We start from the raw sequence: 25,051 nt of genomic DNA, 5'->3' as shown, positions 1-25,051 counted from the left end.
ATGTGGCACATATACACCATGGAATACCATGCAGCCTTAAAAAAGGATGAGTTTGTGTCCTTTGTAGGGACATGGAAGCAGCTGGAAACCACCATTCTTAGCAAAATATCGCAAGAACAGAAAACCAAACACCGCATATTCTCACTCATAGGTGGGAACTGAACAATGAGATCACTTGGACACAGGAAGGGGAACATCACACACTTAGGCCTGTTGTGGGGTGCAGGGAACAGGGAGGGATAGTATTAGGAGATATGCCTAATGCAAATGATGAGTTAATGGTTGCAGCACACCAACATGGCACATGTATACGTATGTAACAAACCTGCACGTTGTGCACATGTACCCTAGAACATAAAGTATTAGAAAAAAAAAAAAAGAAAAAGAACTGTCTAACCCAGCTCATTTGATAGCCTATTGATCAGTAAGTTAAACAAAACTCTAATTCAATGATAGCAGCATCCTCTGCCCTTTCCAAAAGTGCAGGACAGGATAATAGTATCTCATGGTCAAGAAATGTATTAAATATGTGGAAAAATAAAACGTAAAAGAGAATGAGGGGAAACTTGGTGAAAATTAGCAAAACAATGCTCCGTTCTCCCTCTGCTGGCTTTTAGGCAGTATTGCTCTCCAAAGATCTGTCCAAAGGCCCAAACAAAATTTTTTCAAGGAATCTCAAAAATATCTATAATGTTTTTGTATTTTTTTCCAAAAATATTTAGAATACTCATAATGTTCATCTAAATAAGCTCCACCAAAGCTAGGGCATCCTGACCAAAGCTATCATTACCTTCTCTTCTTATCACAGATAATGACTAATACAGAAAAGATAGAACAAGTAGAATCTAATGGCTTGACCAATTTTTCAAAGGAGCAATTCAAAAGAAGTAATTGATATTAATATTATAAATATATAATATTTTCTAGTTTTCTAAGAATATGATTCTTGCAGATTGAGATGCAGCCTGATTGAGTAGGAAAAACACTATATTTTTAGACAGACAACCTGGGTGTGAGTCTTGACTGTCCCTATTATGTACTGGTTATGTAACCTTTAAAAATTATCATTTATATGTTAGTTGTATAACATTACCATTTATGGAACTAAATTTCATCAACCTCTTAATTCCTTTTCTAGTTCTCTTTTTTTTTTTTTACTCCCAGTGCTGTTGAATTACTAATTTTTAATAATTAATTTCTGCATTTAATTCACACCATTTGGGTAATTCGAAGATGTAACCAAAATGGTTCCTGTAATCATCAGCTTCCTTCCTTGATGTTGTGCCAAACACACTGTGGACACCCAGATAAATCCTAATTGATAAAATAATGATCATGATGGCAATAAGGAGCCCTGGGATTTTTATTTGAGCCAAATTCTTTCCTAGTTACATGGCTAGTATTTTGAGTAGCAGCTGTGAACAAATCTGTATTTCCTTCCCCTATGCCACCCCACAACAGTCTGAAATCTTTACTTCAAATGAGACAAATCAGAAGAACTGCTGAAAAATGCAGTTTAAATCTGTCCTTCTGTCCAGTCATTAGTTAAATCCCCTATATCACATTTCTTTAAATCGACTGACTCTTAAATATTGTTATAAGGAAGGAAAGGACAAGGTAGGTGTGAGGTTAGAGGATACTAATTCAAATGATGACTCCACTTCTTTGAAGTTTAATATCCATTTTTCAAGATTGAAATACACCATGTCATAAATGAGATATGTGAGCTTATCATTCCAGTGTTTTCAGATATAATTGGAGGTCCATAAATAGTAGCAAGAATAATTATAGCCACCAGTTATTGAGAACTCACTATGGGCCAGGCACTATACTAAACTATATATTTAAAAAGTTATACACAAACACACACACGTACACAAACACATATTCATTTATTCCCCACAAAAACCCTATAAGGCAGATGCTACTTTCTCTATTTTACAGATAAGAATTTGAAGCTTAGAGAATTAATGTAAATTCCACACACGTTATCCTACTAGTGGCTGAGCCGGGATTTGAACCAGGCAGTCTGATTCCAGAGGCCACTTAGAGTTTTGTTTCATGCCCCAAGGAGGATATTGAAGCTTTAGAAAGCAATTAGTTATGCATGCTCCAGAATAACTAAAATGAAAGCCAACAATAACAACTGAGAACTCCAAGTGGTTTACGAGTGTAAATTGGTGCTGGAAGGAAGGTAAATAGATGCAACCACTTTGAAAACCTCTTCAGCAGTATCTACTCAAACTGAACACACACACTGCCTATAATCCAACAATTCCACTCCCTACTACATATCCAAATGAAAGTGTAAATGTATGTGAACCAAAAGACAGAATGTTCTAATGTTTCTTGCAGCATTATTTGTAGAAGCCCCAAACTGAATGAACCCAATGTCCATCAACAGTGAAACAGATAAAAGAAAATGTTGTCCGTTTCATGTAATAGAAATACCACTCAACAACGGCAAATAATTAATTGCTACATACAACATCGATGAATTTCACAGACATAATATTGACCACAAGAGGCCAGACACAAAAGAATATATGTGGTACAATTCCAAAGCTCAAAGTCCAGAAACAACCAAAACCAATCTATGGTCAAAGAAGTTAAAATGGTGGTTACCTTTGGTAAAAGGTGCTCACAACTGGGAGATAGCGTACGAGAGACTTCTGGGAGCTCATAATTTCTTGACCTGGGTAGTGGTTACACAGATATAAAAATGTATCAAGCTATAGACTTAGAACTTGTGTACTTCTTTGTGGTATGTCAAAATTCAATAAAAAGCTTACACAAAGGAAATGAAACTATTGCTAAGAATTCATTCCCCTTCATTCCCTTTCAGAGTACATGCCATCTCATCCCAAATGTGGGATTCTTGCACACAAATGTTTCCTTTTTGCCTAATTCTTGGTTCCTTTGCACATTCCCAAGTACCTTTACTGAGAAGCTGTGAATTTCTCACAGGAAACTACCTCACTAGCTGATATCCTAAACTCTAGTTCCACTCTCTGACCACAACTGTTCATTGTTTCAATTTGATCACAGATTTCACCTCCTTGCCTTCAACTTTGATTTTGAAAGCTCCATTTCTCTTCACTCTCAACCAGCTTTCCCTCTTTCGTTCATTTGTTTATTTGAAGAGATTTGTCACTTCAACCATTCCACTTACTCAACTAATAGTGGTAGGCTCTTGGAATACTATAGTAAATTAAACTGACATTATGTCTTATCTCATGATTCTCACCATCTAATGACTTCCATGACAAAACCCTAAACTCTCTTGTCCTTCTTACACATCTAACCATCAATCGCTCTCCCTTAATTCTGTTGTCTGCCTTCACTGGTCCTACACAAGGACACCTATACACTAGAAGAAAAATTGAAATTTTCACATCATTATTTTACATCTCCGTGTATTCATGGTTTGTAACTTCATCTGGGTCCTAAATGCTGTTCTATATCCCTAGTGAGATTTCTCTTTATTTTTCCTAACCTCTAATTGAAATTTAGCTTTTCATTTATAGTATTAGCAGCGCCTGTTAGCACTGCTGCAGTACTAATAACTTTGTTTACAGTATCTATAACTTTGTCACCAATAGAAATCACATAACTTTTTTGTATCATATTATAGTTGTTACAGATATCTCAGGATATATTCATATTCATTACTACTTTGCAATTATGGTAGTTATTAGATTTGACACCAGGCCATGCTATTGTATGCATTAGCATTAGTACTGTAGCAGTTTTTAAAAATATGTTTTTTGACACTCCTCCCATCGAGAGGTAGAGATTATGTTCCTTTCCTGTGAATCTGGGGCAACTTAATGACTCCCACATAACCAAGAGAATTCAGTGGAAGTGACGCTACATGTTTCCAGGAGCTAAGTCATAAAAGGCAAAGAGGCTTTCACCTTGCTTCCTGGAGCACAAACCCGGGGAGCTCTGAGACACCACGTGATAAATCCAACTACCCTCTGGCTGCCATGCTGTGAAGAAGACCAAACTAGCCTAAGCAAAGAGCCCATGTGGAGACAGGAAGACAGAGAGAAAGACCGACCTGGCCCAGCTCCTACTGTTACTTTGATTGGTAGAAACAAATAAGAGCTTCTTACAAGGTCTGTCAATCTGCTCTGGCTTATGGGAAGACAAACTATTCCCAGCCCTGTGTAAGTACTAGAAACTGTTTGGCCCACTGCTTTTCCCCAGCCTCGTGGAGTTTCACCCTTCCATTGCACAGATAAGTACTCAGCCCCAAAGGGAAGTACTCAATACAAAGGAACACTCCTACAGATGTCCAAGACTCTCTTGTGTGCCATGTCCTCCTCTCAGATACTCTGCCCATCAGCCTCCCCAAATTCCCATCTCTGTCGCCTCTATTGAGTGAAACCACGGGTTTTTGTTCAGGTTCCGCTCCCTGTTCTAGGCTCTGGACACTGCCTCCAGATAGTAAGCTGGGGTCATTATGGAACTTAATTCATTGTTTCTGTTCTCTCAGGGATCACAATCCTGCACTGCCTGTTGGGCTAACGTCTGAAAACAATTATTTCATATATACATACATATATGTGTATATTTATATATACAACCCTTCCCTAAATATGTATAAGTATACATATGATTTATATGACTGTATATATGTGTGTATATATTATATCTTATAAATATTATATATTTATAATGTATATTTTATATATTTATATAAAAACATATTAATGTGTTATATTAAATGTAAATATTATATATTCTATATAAATATAAATATTTTATATTAAATATGAATATTATATATTCATATTAAATATAAATATTTTATAGTATATATTATATATTTTATACATATTATGTTTATTTATATATTATATAAATATATTCATTATATAAATATATATTAAATAATATTTACATACATATTTTATATTTTATATATACATAAATACATGCATATATATAATATATAAAATATATATATCTTTCCTCAAGTGATACTCCCATCTCAGCTTCTCCAGTTAGCTAGGACTACATTTGTTAGTTACCATGCCCAATTCATTTCACATAGTATGCTCAATTTTCCAGGTGTTTCTAGTGATAGCATAATTTTGCAGAAGCAGAAATCCAAATGTAATTGTTAAAACCTAAATTAAAAACTGAATTGTGTTCTTTAATCTTAAAATTCATATTCAAAGACACAAAAAAAGGGGGGCCTCTTTCTACTTAACAGCAAAGCTCGTTGAAGATGTTCTCTCAAGTAGCTGTCAGCACCTCTAACTTCCCACTCTTTAACTGGGCATATTCTGGTTTCTACCATCACCCACGTCACTGAAACAGGTCTTATCACACCATCTATAACTATTTTATTAGTACAGCTATGGAACATATTTAGTTTTTTATTTTCCTTCTAGTTCATTTTAGTCTGAGCTGGAAGATAAGAGTGTTTTCCTTACTTGACTTTCTACACCTGTGCTATCCACTCTGGTAGCCACTAGGCACATGTGGCTACCGAAAATTTGAAGTGTAGCTAGACCAAATTGGGAGGTGCTGGAGGTGTAAAACACACACCAGGTTTCCAAGACATAATATGAATAAAAGAATGTGACATACTTCATTAGTTTTTATGTTAATTACATGTTATAATGATCATTCTTAATTATTGGGTTAAACAAGCTATATCTCTAAAATCAATTTCATCTGCTTCTGTTTAGCTTTTTGTATCACTACCAGAAAACTTACAATAGCTTATGTGACTCACGTTATATTTCTAATGGCCAGTACGGCTCTACAACAACCTCTTGCACCGACAGAGCCCTGCTTTAAACTTTCCTTTCTTGGCTTGTGGGTCTCTGTTATTCCCTAGTTTTCTTGCTACCTCGCTCTCTGCTCCTTTTGAGACTTCTCTTCTGAGACCTAAATCTGTTGTTCTAAAATGGTAGTGTGCTGCAAAATCACCTGGGTTGCTTGCCAAAAATGCAGATTCTTGGATCTTATCTGATCTGGTAGACTGGCTTGGAGGACCGAGATTCTGATTCAGTAAAATAGAAGGAGAGCTCAGAAATTTAGATTAATCCTTAGCCCTATTCTTTCTCATTTTACCCTATTCATTCCATAGGTATCATCTTCCCTATCCCATCCACCTCCAAAGATAGAACTACCACTCACAGACCAACATCTCCCAAATCTCTTATCTTCAGCTGAGATCTCTCTCATATCCTGCCCTCTTCTTCCAACTGCCAGCTGTATATCTTCACTTGGAGGTACACTTGATAAGTTTGAGAAAACTTAGCATATTCAGCATTTAAATTCTTATCTCTATTCTCCCTAGCCCATTCCTCCCTTTGACCTCTCAGTTATCCAAACTAGAAACCTGAAATAATTCTTTACTTCTTCCTAACCTCTATATCTAATCATATAAAAAACTGACCAATTCTGCTTACTTAACTTCTATCATCTCTGTGCCTTTTAAATGTCCTTCATTTAGGGTTTCTCAATCTTGGCTCTACTGAAATCTTGAGCCAGTTAGTTCTTTGTCGTTGGAGGAGGGGGGTTGTCCTGTGCATTGTTAAATATTTAGCAGTTACCCTGTCCTTTACCCCACTAGATTACTAGTAGCACCCCTTGCTGGTACAACCACAATGCCTCTAGACATTACCAAACCCTGTGGGAGGAGGTGAGTGGGAAGGAATCACATGTCATCCCATAGAGCCTCTGCCTCAGCTGGTGGAGGGCCGCTTCTTAATCATCTGCATTAGGGCAAGAGTTTCCACCTGGCCCTCTAGCCCAGGACTGCACCTCTTTTCTATTCTCTACACTCCTGATAGTTTTACAGTTTTCACAGGTTAAAATTCAGTATCTCTAAGAGGGCATAAAAAGGGCATTATTTTTTACTTACGTGCCTTTCCAGCTTTCCACTCTACCCATACTGAAAGGCTTTGCAGTTTCCTTAGAGATGGATGAACGTCATAAGAAGTGTTAACTACAGAGAGTAAGTAAGCTAGTAGCTTGTGAGATAAATGCAAAACTCCTAGCATATTTTAAATATAGAATATGAGTAAGCATGTACTTTGTGAAACATAGGCAAGATTATGTAAAATATATATAGTAAGTTAGTAAACTATAAGACATGCCAAAGTTAAATACAAATATGATGGAATAGAGAGTCACTGATAGCCAAAAAGGGATGGAAAAACTAAGCTATGAGCAATCATGACATCTCTGGGCTATTAACTATGTCACTCCTACATCAGCCACCCATTGGTCACACCTAGAATAGTCTCATATGTGCTCTGCCCAGGAAATGCAAAAAAAAAAAAAAACCTGTATCTGTTCAACAACTTAACCAGTAAGCTCTGGCTGTGACCAGGCATACTTCCCTGCTTCTATCCAATAAGCAGGTGTGTACCATTGGCCCAAAGCACTTTCCACCTGTGGGTCTCATTGCTGACACCTCATCTCTGGTCCTCATAAGTATACCATCAGCAGAGAAGGCTGTTGTGGCAGATAGAATATATGCACATTACTTAACCCATGATTCAGGTGATGGTGTCCTTCCACTTGCTTGCACCTTATCCTAACTGTGTCCACTTACCACAACTCTTCCACCTTTTCACTGGATACTGAAATTAAATAGGCTATATTATTTAATAATCTTAATTCAAGCTGTGAGCCTTCTGTTTCATTACCTTTAGGAGAGCTTGCCTCGTTTACTGGGAAGCCACCATTGCATCAAATTAGTTTCCCACATGACAGTTCCATGCAGGCATTAATCTGCTCCCAGAACACTCCTGCTTTAGCCCTATCATTTTATTCTGTTTATATCCATGTGTTTCTGTTATGACACTTTTCACACCACACTGTGATTAACTGTTTATTCCTCTCTCACTAGTTTGTGAGTTCCTTGGAAGCAGAAATACATTTTATTCTTTTTGTCTAATCATTACTTAACAAAGTGCCAACCACAAAGTAAACAGTAAAAGAATTATAGAATGCAACCTCCTGCAGACACAGTTGAAGAAATTACCCATTGTTTTTTTCCTTTCTGTCGTTCCCTAGTTCTAGGCATCAATCGCCTGCCTAGTCGGGGAGCAGTATGAAAGTGGTGGGAGGACTATAGACTCACTGCAGAAAACAGCTTACAGTAATGCAGTGAATTACTAGCAAGTTTGGGCCTTGGTGGAGCTTGTCTTATTTGCCTGTTCACTGGGGGGTTTCAAACAATAGTTTTTGTTTCCCTGCTATCCCGAACTTAAAATAATTAAGCCAAGAATCTTTAAGAGATGTTCTGTTCTCCAGGATTCTAGATAATAAAACCCACTGTAAAAATTAATGAGCACCTATACTGTGACAGACAATAAAGATACAAGAAAAATGCCATTTCTGTTCTGAGAAAATTTACAAGGATTTTCCTGGAGCCTACATTTTACTCGAAGTAATAGCTATTCTTATAGCTTACAATAAAAGATGCATTTTGGAATATATTTCGCTTGAATGAAAGAAATAGAACGTGAGACCTTAAACAACGGGTCCATTCTTCAGATCCTTTTAACACACCCTCCTTCAGAGGTCGGGGTATTTGCGTGCAAAAGTTTACTATCACGCACAGGTGTGGAGATTTACAAATACAATCCAATTTAATGGGAACTGTGTCTTGTAAGAGATGGCCCCCAGGGACCTCCCATATCCCTAACCTCTCGGAGGACTGCAAAACACAGCATCTGAAGCAACTCTTGCCTCGCCTTGAATCATTTGCCACTTCACTCCGCCCCGCCCCTTCCGTCCCTGGAGGCCGCCAGATTTGTGTCCGCTCTAGGCTTCTCCCGGACGTCTCTTTGTGGTGGCGTTGAGCTCCTCTAGCCCGCGCTTGCCGTCCTCTCAGTGGTAGCGCGGGGACTGGCTGGGAAGCGGGCGGTCGAGTGTGTCCTGTGTGGACGCGGATCCTGCCCGAAGCCGGGCGGAGGAGAGCTGAAGCTAAGGTGGAAGGGGAGCGGGGGAGGCCCTGGGGAGGAGCGGGAGAGTGGAGACGGGCCCCTGAGTAGCGAGGGAGCCCGGCGGCGTCACGGGGGAACCCGGGGAGAGGGGGAAGAGGAGGCCCGCACACGTGAGGGGGATTTCCAGCAGCTGGCTGGGGCCTCTCACCCCCAGATCAACCCCTACCCCATAGTTCATCTGCGACGCAACGCCTTGGGCCAAAGCCCAGAACAGGTTCTGCCGCCTCTGACCTCTCCGAGGGTCGTCGCGTGTCCAGTAGGCGCAGGGCTTTCAAAGCTACGATTTTGACTTGAACTACTTAGAATTATATTGTGGCCTTGAACCCCGTAGACAGCCTGTATCTCTGCTATTTTTGTTTTTAATTTTTCAAATCAGAATCTTCTCAACCCTGGCCCTTTGAAGTCAAAGGCTAATGTTTATTTTTCCATCCCGGTACCATGAACTTAGTAGGTGCCCATTGGACGGATCTGGTGGTTTTAGTCATTTGTAAATAGCCGTGAACTAAGGACGAAATGTATGTGGCCTCTTACAGGGTTGGGGTGGGAATCATTGCAGGGTTTGGGGGCACTCTGTTAGGCATAATGACAAAAGCTGTAGGCTTGAGTTTCTTCATCTGTAAATGAGAATGATAGTACTTTCCTCAGGGTGGCTATGAAGGTTCCTGAGATGATATTTGCCCTAAGCACTGTACCTGGCATGTCCTGACTACCACACTTGAACCAAATCTTTTCAATGATGTTATAGACTATATTTTTGTTTTAAATTCACTTTACCTTTCTTACTGTGCCTAGATCTTCTTGAGGATTGAGACTCTCCTCTTGGCTTTTGGGCCCTTTGATTAATGCCAATTGTCATGTTATAGGTAATCAGTATTTGAAGATGACAGGCACAAAAAGTTCACAGTTGCAAGATGCGTAACTTTTGTAGGTATATGTGCCCTTAACTAAAGCTACTGATTTGGGGCGTAGGGGTAGATTAAACTGTATTTTTGTTAAATAAGAGATAATCTGGGAAGATGCTTTATAAGTTGCAAGACCCTATGCCAAAAAAAAAAGCCTTTAATTTTTTTCATAAAACATTTCATGAAAGTTTGTTTTCTGTTTTTCGTAAAAGAGACATCAGTTACAAAACGAAGTACATTTTTTGTTTTGTTGAATTTCCTCTAAATCTTACTTTCCCACTAATAAGGAGACTGGTAACAAACTAAAAAACTATGTTAACATGAATTAACATATTGGAACGGGTATTTCTGCATCTCCTCCACAAATTTAGGAAGAAAAAGTGAGTTCCGTGATTAATCCTCAGTTCCCTCTGCTGCTGTTTTGTTAGTGGCTGTTCTGCTGTTTTGGTAGTGTCTGTTCTGCTGTTTTGTTAGTGGCTGTTCTGCTGTTTTGGTAGTGTCTGTTTTGCTGTTTTGGTAGTGTCTGTTCTGCTGTTTTGGTAGTGTCTGTTCTGCTGTTTTGATAGTGGTGGTGGGGTGTTCTGCATTAACACCTCGAAACCCCTGTGATAATGTCCTAGACCTTGCTTTATTAGGAAGTCTTGCAAGCAGCATGGCCACGTATGATTTTTCTCAGCTTCCTCAACGTAATCTACCTTCCTTACCGTTTTTTAATGGGTAGCAAGAGATAATGCTTAAGAACTCTTTAAAACTACTGATGTTTTAAAGTAAAACTGGTTAATTCCCTGAGCCGGCAGCATTCAAATTGTATGAAGAACAAATACTTTTGTTTACTACCTAAGGTAGTAGGAGAGGTCTAATCAATGTATTCTACATTTATTTCATTCTCTTTTGATTCTTAGGTAGTGCTACAAAAATATTAAATGTTAATCTTAGAATCACAAAACATGCTGTATTTAGGCACTAAAGTAAAATGATACCAATCCTAAGGCAGGAGAAAGTCTTAATTTTCTCCTATGCAGAATTTTTAAGACAATGTCAAATAAGAAATCTAGACTTAGGAGAGACTTTATTCAAAAGGGTTATTGCAAGAGGAGAAAAGGGACTTTTGCAATGGGTGGAACCAAAAGATCTGCAAGAGTCTCCAAGGAGTGAACCGTGCTGGAAAGTTTTGGTGTGAGGAAGTAGAATATAAGGGTGGCTTGATCTAATAGTAGATCTGAGAATGTTATTCCCTGGCTCTGGCTGAGAGTTGGCTGAAGTTCAGGAACCTGGGGGAAGGAGAGAAACTAAAGTTTAACAAATATTTTGTTCCACTTGATCTGTAGGGCCACGCAGCTGAGCAAATTATTCATAAATTCGTAATTGAAGCAAAAAATGGGAATTTGGAGGGTCTTTCTCTGGCCTGGTTATAGGTAAACAAGGGGGGATCCTTGAGTCTTACCTAACTCAAGGGTGGATTTTTTAAATTATAGCTAATAAAGAACCAGCGCAGGGCTCAAGCAAAATTCACCTTGTCAAAAAGTGGTTTTATTATTTGACATTGAAAAGTATTGAAAACCTGGATTTTATTTATACCGTGGTGAATCTTTCTAAGACTGGGGTGTTTGTTACTGGTTTGCTTGTTATCCTATAAGAAGCTGGATTTTTTTCTTCTTCCATGAGGAGTACTAGGTTTTATACTGACCAGAGTGATTGAATGGAGCAAATTAATATTTTCTTGCATTAAAAGATTATTAAAATAGGAACTGGTAAGATGCTACAACCATTTTAAGTGACAGTTAAAAGTAGACATGTTTATATAGCAGAAATATTGAAATAAATACACAAGTGAAGGCAAAATTGGCTGCTTCCACAGTGAGACAAATTCTATCACTGACCTTCACCAGATAGAAGTTACAAGAATACAATTATTTTGCCTTGCTGTTGGTTATCTACAGTTGACAGTTGTAAAATAACTCCAAGATGCTGAAAGAATCAGACTTCCCATATAATCAGAATCTGAAAACCTGAAAGGCTGTGCTCTCAACAGTGCAGTTTTCTATTGAAGCAGATGTTTTTCTCTGTCCTTAGTTTATCAAGTTTAAATCTCCTCTCCCCCAATAATCTTCCCTAGAGTTAGACTTCCTGTAAGGCAAATACATATCTGTGTTTTCTTATTCTTTTTTGCTATCTTCTATAAAATATATCTTCTTCTATATATTTGCTATCTTCTATAAAATATAAAATATAGAAGATAGCAAAACATTTTAAGTTTAATTTTTTTAATTGAATTATCTAGAGCAGTACATAGCAAACTGTAATGTGCTTACACATCACCTGGGCATCTTTTTGAAATGCAGATCCTGATTCATTGGGTCTGGAGCTGATACTGAGATTCTGTATTTCTACCGAGGTCTCAGTTGATGCCAGTGCTGATTCAGGGTCAGTAAATAGTAAAGCATTTCCAACTATATTAAGGAAGGGGCCAGATAAATCATCGTTATGGAAGAACGTAGCAGTGTACTGTAGGTGAAAGGAACAATATGAAGTTGCTGGACTGTCATTTGAAGAAAATAAAATATAAATTGTAGGCCACATTGCCACAACACAGACCAAAATGAGCAAAAACAGTTGCTAGGAAACAGACTCGAATGCAGAACTTTAGCTTATAGGAGGAAGACAGAAAGAGCTGGAAATGGGAACACTGAGGAATATAACAGAGGAGGAACAACCAGAGGTTGTAATTTTTAGAATGCAGGCAGTGACCACTTATGATCAGTGTCTGAAATTTAGTGTTCCTTGAGCTAGCTGGACTTGGACCCTTTGACAGTATGTGAACAGACTGCCTAATTGTAGATCAGAAAGCTAACCTATGGAAGACTTTAAAACTGCCGTGACCAGGTGTGTGTACTCAAGTGAGTGGGATTAGTTTGCTGCTGAGTTTTAATCTGTGTAAAATTTAGTTTTTATCACAGTTGACAATGTCTTTTATCAGATAGGATATTTTAATTTTGAAATGAGCCGGTCCTGTAAAGAAGTAATTCATTGTCTGAAATTCAAATCTAACGGGGCATCCTGCGTTTTTTATTTGCCAAATCTGGTGACCCCATTTTCTGCATCCAGTAAGTAGAGATCTTTCTTTGGTGCCAGCTCAATGTCGTGCCTGTTACTAAGAAAAAACTTAACTTCCTATAGACAAATTACAGGACAACCTACTCAGAAGGCTGATAGGCGAGAGAATCACTTGAGGCCAGGAATTTCAGAAATAGGTATTCAACTTCACTGGCACAAGTTACAGAGTCTGTTCCATTAGTTTCCTTTAATCATGATGAACTCTGGTGAATTTTGTAGTAATTTAGCCACGAATAAAGGAAACTAACGGAACAGAGACTCCCCAATAAGTAAGGAAAAGAATTTTTTTACCTAAAATTTAAATTAATAAATAGAGTAAATGAAATTAACCTAAAGGGTAAAAATGTATTGTTACTATGGACAGATAAGTTTTAGTTTCCTAAATCCAAGATGCTTTTCCTATCCAATATGGCCAGGGTAGCCCAAGTTTTGAATACTAGGAAATAGCTTTATGGCAAAAAATTCCATTATAGGTCTGTGGCTAAAAACTGGTAATGGTTACCTACAAATAAAAATCTGTGGCATTAACAAAATATTAAGCATTATTTTCTATACAGTGCTGAGGGATAATTGTTCTAGTTTCCCTTGTATTAATAAACGTCAGAGCCAGATTGTGTCCCTTATTTGCTAAGATACATTGCCACGTAGTTCGTTGTTTTATAACTTTACCTCTGGTTTCCGTTTTCTCCTCAACTTATCTTAACCCAATTATCTGTTTGAAGAAAAAAAAGTATTATTATTTTTTTTTTTTTTTGAGACAAGACTCTCACTTTGTCGCCCAGGCTAGAGTCCAGTGACACGATCTTGGCTCACCGCAACCTCCACCTCCTGGGTTCAAGCAATGCTCATGCCTCAGCCTCCCATGTAGCTGCACTACCACACCTAATATTTTTGTATTTTTAGTAGAGGTGGGGTTTCATTGTGTTAGCCAGTCTAGTCGAGAACTCCTGGCCTCAAGTGATCCACCCACATCGGCCTCCCAAAGTATTGGGATTACAAGCATGAGCCACAATGCCTGGCTAGAAAAAAATGTTCTAATTATTACTGTGATAGTAGCCATTTTATCTGATTTGATTAGGACCTATATTAGTTCCTTTTAAAAGCTAACTAAAACAGAATAAATGAATATAAATATACTCTGTTTTTACCAGCTTTAAAACTTTTTTTCAGTTAAAATGTTCAGTAACATTTTTTAACACTTTAAAGTGTATTTTATTTTTTAACTTTCTAAATATAGTATTTTGACCTAAAGCACAGACATTTATTCACCATTTTTTGTTACCTGAGGCCAGGGTCTTTTATTGTTATATGATTTTGCTGATTATTTTCTCTGCAGAAACCACATCAAAAAGTGTTTAAGATTTCTCTCCAGTTTTTTTTTTTTTTTAATTTGGCAAAGCTTAAAAACACTTGTAAAATTGCCGAATCCTAGATTTCACGGGACCTTACTACCACTCAGATTTCAGTGGTTCACATCTTTTCTCAACAGCAGTTTTTTTCCTAATGAGTTGCATCTTTTCTTGAGAATTCAACTTAGTTTTTTTAATTTGCTTTGAAAATATTTATGAAAAATTTCAAATAGAAAGTATGGACAGTAGTGAAGCACTTATGTACATGTCACCAAACCTTATTTTCTGTAAATCTTTTTGGGGAAAAAAATGTTTTTTCCCCTCAGAAGTATCCACAAATGTGATATATGTTACTCTCATGTATATTTTAGTATATATTCATGTTTCATCTGTGAATCTTTTTTTTTTTTTTTTTTTTTTTTTTTTGAGATGGAGTCTCGCTCTGTCGCCCAGGCTGGAGTGCAGTGGCGCGATCTCGGCTCACTGCAAGCTCTGCCTCCCAGGTTCACGCCATTCTCCTGCCTCAGCCTCCCGAGTAGCTGGGACTACAGGCCACCTCGCCCGGCTAATTTTTTGTATTTTTTTAGTAGAGACAGGGTTTCACCGTGTTAGCCAGTATGGTCTCGATCTCCTGACCTCGTGATCCACCCGTCTCGGCCTCCCATTTTACCCTTACTGATGATACTATATAACCTTTACAACGTTTTTCACTTAAGATTGTCTTTAAGATTTATTCATGTTGATACATGTAATTCATGTAGTTTATTCATTTTAACTGTTATGTGGGAGTCCCTTGTGTGAATAACAATTTCACATCCTTTACAATTAGGTTATTTGTCATCTTTCACTGCCAAAGGCAGTGAATGCTGAAAGTTTTCATATATAACTTGTGCTCATATTGGAGATATTTTTCTCCAGCTGACACCCAGAACTGAAAAGAGGTCAGTCCCAAGGTATATGCTTCCTCAGTTTTACAAGAAATTGCAGAAAAGGTTCTAAAGCAGTTGCAGCAATTTACATTCCTACCAAAGTTATTATAAGGAGCATGTAAGAGTTGGACACATCTTAACCAGATATCAGATTTTTAAATTGATTTCAAGCAAATGTTTAAGAAATGATACTTAATTTGCATTTTCCTAGGAACTATGAGGGAAACAGTTTGTATGCTGTTCTCTTTCTCTGTGAATTGCCTAACTATATTTGTTTAGTTTTCCAGTGGACTCTGTCATTTTCTAACTATATTTGTTTAGTTTTCCAATGGACTCTGTCATTTTCTAATTGATTTTTTAAAGTGAGGGGTTACTCGAATATTTACAATAATAATCCTAACAACACCTTTCAAGTGTCATTTTTTTCTCCTTTAGTTATACAGAAATGTGTAAATTTTACATATAATCAAATGTATCCATCTTTTTATTTTTTTTGGTACCTGCTTGCTTGTTTGAATAATTCTTCCCTACTCCCATGTCAGAAAATCTTCTTTATTTTCTCATAAAATGTTTAGTTTTTCTTTTCATGTTTAATTCTTTAATCCACCTGTAATTGATTTTTGTTTGTGCAGAAGAGATCTAATCCTTTTTCCATATGGTTAACTGGTTAAAGTCCCTTCTTCATTAGTGTGTGATACCCATTGATTAATAGTACCACATGTCATATACCAAGCCCTCTTCTACTCATGGATCTGTTTGTTTATACTATACCAATACCATAGTTTCAATTAGAATAGGTTTATAGTAAATCAATATGTTACTGTATTTTCCTTCATGATTACCTTGGCTTTCTTAGACCTTTACTCTTTGATATAGGCCAGCTTGCTAAATTCCAGTGGGGTGGGAGTAGAATATCTGATGGAACTTTGATTGGAATAAAACTGAATTTACAGATGTATTCCTGGATAATTGACAGATTTTTTATAATGAGGCACTCCATGATATATAGCTGCATTTATTTAGGGTACCTTTTTTGTCTTTCAGTTTGATAATTTTCTCCATGAAGGACTTGTTATATATTTTTTGTAAGAGTCACATATTTTGTAAGATACAGTGTTTTTCAGTTTCTAGCATCCCTGGTGAATTCTCTTATTAGTTCTAATGGTTTGTTAAACCTCTTGTATTTCTCATGTATCTTTGGATAATATTTCTTATTTCCTCCTTTTTAATTCTTATATAGTCTTAAATATAATCTGTAATTGCAGGTGTTCTCGCCAAGTTCTGACTTTTCAGGGAATGCTTCTGTTTGATTATTAAATGTCTATTATAGGACTTTGGTAAATACCTTTTTTATTCCTTATTTTCTTTTAGACAGGTGTTGAATTTTATCAAATACATTTTCAGTTTCCTAGATAAACTTGCAGCACAAATTTGATTCTCTTTAATATTTTCTCTAGGGTGATCAGCCCATGACCTAGACCTCTAGACAAAATAAAACAGGGAAAATTTGCTAGAATCAAGAATGATGGATCCATGTTCAGTTGGAGTCCAGCTTCGTACTACAAATGAGTGCCATAAAACCTACTATACTCGTCACACAGGTTTTAAGACTTTGCAAGAATTGTCATCAAATGATATGCTTTTACTTCAACTTAGAACTGGAATGACACTTTCTGGGAACAATACAATTTGCTTTCATCATGTAAAAATTTACATTGACAGATTTGAGGATTTACAGAAGTCGTGTTGTGACCCATTTAACATACACAAAAAATTAGCCAAAAAAAATTTGCATGTAATTGACTTAGATGATGCCACTTTTCTGAGTGCAAAATTCGGAAGACAGCTTGTACCTGGTTGGAAGCTTTGTCCAAAATGCACACAGATAATCAATGGAAGTGTGGATGTTGATACTGAAGACCGCCAGAAAAGGAAACCTGAGTCAGATGTATGTATAATATTCATTTTTTTTCTATGTGAATTCTACCATGTAGGATTTTGCTTAACTATAAGAAAATCATATTTACAGTATTACTATATTTGCTAGGATACAGTGAATTAAAAGGAGGGGGTGAAAGTGGATGATGTGTCTAAATATTATTCACATACACTGAAGGTCAAGACTGGGGGATAAAGAAAGTAGGCTTGGGAAAGGAATAATAAAATATGCCTGAGACTCCAAGCTACAACTTGTAGTACGAAGACTTTAGGAGTGGGTTTCAGAACATTCCGGCCAAGCCAAAATTTTGTTTCTTTTCTGATACCAAAGTGACTACATGGGACATAGCAAACAGCAAGTGTCTTTGAAGCAGGATGAATTTGCCTTTATATGAAGGACTTGGAAATCACCGCTTTAAAAGGAACATTAGAGAGATGACTTATAGTAATTGTTTTTTATTTCACTCTTTCTTTCTCCTTTGACACTATCCCATTCTTGAGTTTTTTAAATGCTTGTGAGTTTTCTTTGCTTCTAGCTCTGAATTCCTACTTGGTATGGTCAAGGCTGATTTTAGGACTCATCGTGGTAAAAAAATAATAATAATAAATTTTTACATTGTAAAGTATTAAATATTTTTCCTCTATTCCTTATTGACATGCCTACATGCATATTTAACCGTATCAGAACAACTTAAGATTTCGTAAAGCTATCTTTTGTGTAGGACAAGCATGCCAAGGAAGCACTTCTCATAATTTTTACTTGTAATTATTTCATAATTCTTACCTCTGGAATATTTTTCTCCTTTTTATTAAACCAAGTTAAAAGATAGTTGAAATTTGAAATTATACTATTTTCCTGTCGTTCTCTTCTGAGAGGAACATCTTGAGGGCCCAGTTTATCTGCAGTTCATACTAGATACTTGCTGATGATGTCACTGTGGATGTCTTCACCTTATCTATCCAATGTTCTTGTAGAATATATCAGCTGCAGCTCTTTCCTCCCCAAATAACAAACATAAACCCTTAAACAACAAGAAATCCTTAAGGACCCAGGATTGTTAGGAAATCAGTTATGTGCCACTGGATTATACAGCAGTTTTTGTGCCTTCTTGCCTGTGTTGGCAGCAGCCATTAGCGGTTTTCACAATGCCTTCCTCCTCTGCTCCTAATATACCAGAGACTAAAATCAAATAATGAAAATGTTACTAATACATTAACCAATACACTTTGAATATGATCTAGGGCCGTGTAAACTTTCTTGCACTTAGGCTCTAAAACCTAAGTGCAAGAAAACCTTGTTTTCTTTTTTGTATGTTCCAGACTGCCTTCCAGGTTAGGAAGTCATCTGGTTTAACATTAAATGAAATGTTATTGTCTGATGTCTAGATTTGAGTTGATAATTTGTTTACCTTTCTTCAGGGAAGAACTGCTAAAGCTTTGAGGTCACTACAATTTACAAATCCAGGAAGGCAAACTGAATTTGCTCCGGAAACTGGTAAAAGAGAAAAAAGAAGGCTTACAAAAAATGCAACCGCTGGTTCAGACAGGTAGGCTAAGTGTTATTGAAGACATGTTAACTTGCTGCTTCACATCTGCATTGTTCCCCTATTTTTCTCTTAAATTTTGAATTTTCTGGGTTCATATTTTAAATTGGATAATATGGAATTAGTAAAAACCTATGAAGGCCTTTGTTTTTACTCATATAAAATTAAGGTATCCCTTTCAATTCCAAAAATTTGTTTCTAAGAAGGTAGCAGTGAACTGAAGCAAATCATTTTGGCATGAGAGTTAAAATAATTACAATTAAAGTAATTCACTTATTTGAAAAGCATTGGTGTATATGTACGGACATACCTCCTTTTATTGGTGCTTCACTTTATTCTCTACAAAGTGCTATTTTTTTTTTTTTTTTTTTTTTTTACAAATTGAAAGTGTGGCAACTCTGTAAGTCTATTGGTGTCATTTTTCTAACAGCATGTACTCCCTATCTCAGTGGCCTTTTGGTAATTATTGCAATATTTACACCTTTTTCATTACTATATCTGTTATGATGATCTTTGATGTTACTATTATAATTGTTTTGAGTCACTAGGAACCACACCAATGCAAGGTGGTGAACTTAGTCGATAAATGCTGTGGGTGTTCTTACTGCTCCACCTACTGGCTGTTCTCTAGACTCTCTCCCTCTCCTCAGGTGTCCCTATTCCCTGAGAAACAAATATATTGAAATCTTTCCAACTAATAACCCTACAGTGGCCTGTAAGTGTTCAAGTGAAATGAAGAGTCAAGTCTCTCATTTTACAAAAAAAGTTAGAAATGATTAAGCTTGGGAGGAAGGCACATCAAAAGCTGAGACAGGCCAAAACCTGGGCCTCTTGTGCTAAACAGCCAAGTTGTGAATGCAAAGAAAAAGTTCAGGAAGGACATTTAAAAGTACTATTCCATTGAACACAAATGAGAAGAAAGAAAAACAGCCTTTTTGCTAACATAGAGAAACTTTAAATGGTCTGGATAGAAGATCAAACTAGCTACAACACATTCCCTTAAGCAAAAGCCTATACCAAAGCAAGGTTCTAACCCTCTTCAATTCTCCAAAGGCTGAGAGAAGTGAGGAAGCTTCAGAAGAAAAGTTTGAAGCTAACAGAGGTTGGTTTATGAGGGTAAGGAAAGAAGCAATCTCCATAATTTAAAAGTGCAAGGTGAAGCAGCAAGTTATTGATGAAGGTAGCTACACTACCCAACAGATTTTCAATGTAGACAAGCAGCCTTCTTTTTTTTTTTTTTTTTTTTGAGATGGAGTCTTGCTCTGTCGCCCAGGCTAGAGTGCAGTGGTGCAATCTCAGCTCACTGCAACCTCCACCTGGCGGGTTCAAGCGATTCTCCTGCCTCAGCCTCTCCGGTAGCTGGGACTATAGGCGCATGCCACCATGGCCAGCTAATTTTTTTGTATTTTTAGTAGAAACGGGGTTTCACTGTGTTAGCCAGGATGGTCTCAATCTCCTGACCTTGTGATCTGCCCACCTCAGCCTCCCAAAGTGCTGGGATTTCAGATGTGAGCCACCACGCCCGACCAACAAACAGCCTTCTAATGGAAGAAGATACCATCTTTCATAGCTAGAGAGGGGAAGTCTATACCTGGCTTCAAATCTTCAAAGGATAGGCTGTCTTAGTAGGGACTAATGCAGGTGGTGACTTTTAAGTGGAAGCCAATTATTTACCTCTTCGAAATCCTAGGCTCCTAATGATGCTAAATGTACTCTACCTGTCCTGTATAAGTGGCACAAAGCCTGGATGGCAGCATATCTGTTTACAGCATTGTTCACTGAATATTTTTAGCCCACTTGGGAGACTTCCTGCCTAGGTAAAAGGATTCCTTTCGGAATATTGCTACTCATTGACAATGTACCTGATCACTCAAGAGCTCTGATGGAGATGTCCCAGGAGATAAATGTTTCATGCCTGCTAACACAACACTCATTCTGCAGCCTGTGGATCAAGGGGTACTTTGACTTTCAAGTCTTGTTATTTAAGAAATACGTTTTGTGAGGCCAGAGCTGCCGTAGACAGTGAGTGATTCCTCTGATGGATTTGGGCAAAGTAAATTGAACACCTTCTGGAAAGGATTCACCATTCCAAGAGTTTGGAAGAAGATTCCAATCCTCATGGATGACTTTGAGGGGTTCAAGACTTCAGTAGAGAAAGTAATTGCAGACGTGGTGGAAATAGCAAGAGGACTAGAATTAGAAGCAGAGCCTGGAGATGTGACTGAGATATTGCAATCTTGTGATAAAACTTGAATGGATGAGGAGTTTCTTCTTAGAGATGAGCAAAGAATGTGATTTATTGAGGTGGAATCTACTGGTGAGGATGCTGTTAACATTACTGAAATGACAAAGGATTTAGATTATATAAACTTAGTAGATAAAGCAGAGGCAGAATTTGAGAAGATGACTCCAGTTTTGAACATTCTGCTGTAGGTAAAATGCTATCAAACACCATCGCATGCTACAGAGAAATCTTTTGTAAAAGAAGAGTCCACTGATGCAGCAAACTTCACTGTAGTCTTACTTTAAGAAATGGCCACAGCTACCCCAGCCTTCAGCAACCAACACCCTGATCAGTCAGCTTTCCTCTTTGAGGCAAGATCCTCCACCAGCAAAAAAAACTACAACTCACTGAAGGCTCAGATGATAGTTAGCATTTTTTAGCAATAGAGTATTTTTAAATTAAGGTACATACATTTTTTTCTTAGAGATAAGGCTGTTGCACACTTAATAGACTATAGTGTAAGCTTAACTTTTATATGCACTGGAAAAGAAAAAAATATATATATATGTGTGACTCACTTTATTGGTGGTGGTCTGGAACCAAACCCACAATACCTCCAAAGTGTGCCTGTAATTCATATGTCTCTGTTCTATGGGTAGCAGCTAAAAGGTAATTACATTTTATGAGAATGCGAGGTTTTTATTTTTTACATGTCTGAAATAGAAATGCAGTTCTGTATAGTCAACAGAATGAATGGGAGGACTAGATTGTTTAGAATATGACTCTTTAAAACAAATGTTAGTATAATCATTCAGAATTATTTTTAAGTTCAGTCAACGTTTCTATATATGCCATCTATTCCATCTGTTAAAGTTTACATTGAGTCATTTGAATATTTTTAGGCCAAATTTACTAGAGTCCATTAAAGAACCAGAAACATTAATTGTAGTATAAAAATCTATAGAGGTGGTATACTATAATAAAAATAAGACTATGTTGATAAAACAGTGAAGAGGTTGGTAACTAATAAAATGAACCACTATTAACCTGTCATTCTTTTTTGTTTGTTTAAAGTAAAGGGAAAATTATACTTATTTTTTGGACAAAGCTCCTGTTCATTCCTTTGCTGAAGTGACTTTTTAATGGACTTCAAGAAGCGTATTCAGACTTTTTGGATTTGTCTCAACACTCTAGAGTTAGGTCTGCTCTTCTCACATGGAGTTCATTTACTGCTGACAATAGAATAAGCCTTGAGTCAGATAAATTATAGATCATTTTGGCATGACCTCATCTCAAAATATTTTATCGCCTTTTTTTTTTTTTTTACTGTATTTTCAATTAAATAATCAAAAATAACTTATTTATGAGGTGTAATTCCTTGTGTTTTATTTTACAGACAAGTGATACCAGCAAAGAGTAAGGTCTATGATAGCCAAGGTCTCCTGATTTTTAGTGGGATGGACCTCTGTGACTGCCTTGATGAAGATTGCTTAGGATGTTTCTATGCTTGTCCTGCCTGTGGTTCTACCAAGTGTGGAGCTGAATGCCGCTGTGACCGCAAGTGGCTGTATGAGCAAATTGAAATTGAAGGAGGAGAAATAATTCATAATAAACATGCTGGATAATCTGTGGTACCAAACTGTGGGGCCTTTAAAGGTCATTATTTCTAAAATTCTGTTACTCTTAAGATATATTTTAAGCTTGATTGTCATATGACAAAGATTTTAAAACCACCTCAGTGTGCCCTGATTTTTCATCTTGGGTGCTTTAAGATTCACTATTTGATATAAATTCAGATAGGCTATTTTTCAGCCTATTAAGCCTGTCTGGATCAATGTTAACAAGTAGGGTGTAGACAGTCCTCTATTTGCATGTTTCCCGTGGTCACAAATTTCATTGACCTAGATTTCATTTAAACACCAGTTTCCTTACCGGGAAGGAAAAGAAACTGGTAAGGAAACTGTTGTTAAAATCTAGGTTAAAATTTTAGTTAGCGCAGTATAACTCTTGAGTAATTACATGAAGTACAAACTTCTCTGCTAGTTCTTCAGTCTACAAATCACTATGTAAATAACAGATATACTTCATGATTAATAACCAGTCATGTTGACTACTTTCAGATTCTTCCAGTGGTTTGTCCCTGTGTATCTGTTATTCAGTTCACTTACAGCAGGGCACATAGTTATGCTGTCACTTTGTCATCCACTTGACATTTTATAGAAGTGAACACTCAAAAGAGCTGGCCAACAAAGATGAAAGTGCAGCAAAGCAATAAAAAATGATAACACTGGAAGTGAAATTTTAATCAAACATAAATGAATTTGTAGAAGAAGTCACTGACCATGGGAATATTGTTCTTGCTGCTGTGCATTCATAGGAGCTTAATGAAGGCAAACTTATCAACACAAATAAGAAAAGTGGTTGCAATAAAGACAAATATGTCCCAGAGGAAGTGATGGTTAAAAAAAAAAAAAAAAAAACTTTACATTAAAGGATATTTAATGTGAATATAGAAATATTTCACAACATTGAAAGCACAAGCAATAAAAGGGTGGAAGCGGACCCAAACTTAAAAGAAGTATGAGTTTGCCTTGAACATAAAAGATGCTTACTCAGTATCATAAGTTACTTGCCAGAAAAAAAGGCAAGCCCTATTCAAACTGCTTTGTTTTTACAATGAAATAAAACACTTTAGCTCTATTTCTAATGTTTTAAATTACAGTGTACTAAATATTTTTAAACATTTTTGCATTTTTTTCCTACATTTATAACTGATCTTAAGAATTTTTAATATTTTAGCAGAATCTTAAAGGTCATGGAACAGTCATCGTTTTCCCCATTGATTATTAAGATTTCATGGCCATTTTATGGTCCCACAGTACCACGCAAAATGAGGATCGCTTGTAGCTGGGAACAATGCTTGCTTCAGGGAAAACTGATTTTGATAGAACCGACTAGTTGAGTATTAAACTGTTTTGGAAATAATTTATATATCTCAGTGCTGAAATATATTTCTCTTCTCCCCACTTATTCAAATAAAAAAGTTTTAATACTGTAAACCTTTCATTGTTTGCACCATGTACTCGTCAAAATTGTTCTGGGGGACAAAAAACTTTATGTATAAAGCATGAATATACACATAGTACTTAAACAGATACTATATTTGCGGTATTAAAATTTGGGGGGTGGTTGATTAGGATTATAAAAAGTCTCCTTAGGGGAGTGATAGAAAAGAGAAACACTGGTTAATACAGAGTATAAATAAATTTTTTGGAAATTGATTGCATCTTGATGTTGGAATTTGCTTGGATGCTGTTTGGAGGATGGGGGAATGGTATCTCTTTGCTTTTATTTATTTATTTATTTATTTATTTATTTATTTATTTATTTTTGAGACAGAGTCTCTCTTGCCCAGGGTAGGGTGCAGTGGCTCAATCTCGGCTTCCTGCAACCTCCGCCTCCTGGGTTCAAGTGATTCTCCTGCTTCAGCCTCCCGAGTAGCGGGGACTACAGGTACGTGCCACCATGCCCAGCTAATTTTTTGTATTTTTAGTAGAGACGGGGTTTCACTATATTAGCCAGGATGGTCTCAATCTCCTGACCTTGTGATCTGCCTGCCTCGGTTGTTGCACTTTTTGCACTTTTTTAAAGACAGCTGTCATTTTGTCTAAAAGCTTTTTGTCACATGGGACATTGCCACTAATCTAGGTTTTTGGGTTTGTTTTTTTTTTCACCCTAAATACAGTCCTTCAGTTTAATCAAAAGTGCTCTTAGCAATTTGAAAGATTTTGTAGCCATTAAAACTCAGTTTATGCAGCCAGTTTGACCATGAAAGGGTTTGTTTGATTTTTAATTTTTTGCTTTTAAAATGACTGGTTTTGAGGGAATGGCATATTCATCCTTGGAATTACATGTTTTTATGTTTTAATTGTTCACTCACCTGTTCACTCATCTGTTACCAGAAGTACATACAGTTAACTTGTCAGTTCCTTGATCTGTATGTTTTACCTGAGCACTGGCAAAAAGAATATTTCAGCTTTATTCACTTAAGTCAGATGCTAGATTAC

The 25,051-nt window shown here is 36.8% G+C and overlaps 1 protein-coding gene across 1 annotated transcript; it reads left to right on the top strand.

Moving 5' to 3' along the window:
* Positions 1–8,870: 8,870 nt before the first annotated feature.
* Positions 8,871–24,270, top strand: ARL14EP (ADP ribosylation factor like GTPase 14 effector protein). Its single transcript, XM_050755479.1, has 4 exons — positions 8,871–8,969; positions 16,736–17,226; positions 18,636–18,763; positions 22,381–24,270. Exons 2-4 carry the CDS (start codon positions 16,801–16,803, stop codon positions 22,607–22,609), a joined length of 783 nt encoding a protein of 260 aa, XP_050611436.1. The 5' UTR covers positions 8,871–8,969; positions 16,736–16,800; the 3' UTR covers positions 22,610–24,270.
* The last annotated feature ends 781 nt before the right edge of the window (positions 24,271–25,051 follow it).

This window comes from Macaca thibetana, chromosome 14, assembly GCF_024542745.1.
Source record: "Macaca thibetana thibetana isolate TM-01 chromosome 14, ASM2454274v1, whole genome shotgun sequence".
Lineage (NCBI taxonomy): Eukaryota > Metazoa > Chordata > Mammalia > Primates > Cercopithecidae > Macaca > Macaca thibetana.
Note: the sequence above shows the minus strand (reverse complement) of the source record. Positions and strands in the feature narration are given on the sequence as shown.

Coding starts and splice junctions, on each gene's coding strand:
- ARL14EP (XM_050755479.1), top strand. CDS start 16,801: ATGATGGATCCATGTTCAGTTGGAGTCCAGCTTCGTACTACAAATGAG. Junction 17,227..18,635: donor AAAGGAAACCTGAGTCAGAT/GTATGTATAATA, acceptor ACCTTTCTTCAG/GGAAGAACTGCTAAAGCTTT. Junction 18,764..22,380: donor GCAACCGCTGGTTCAGACAG/GTAGGCTAAGTG, acceptor TTTATTTTACAG/ACAAGTGATACCAGCAAAGA.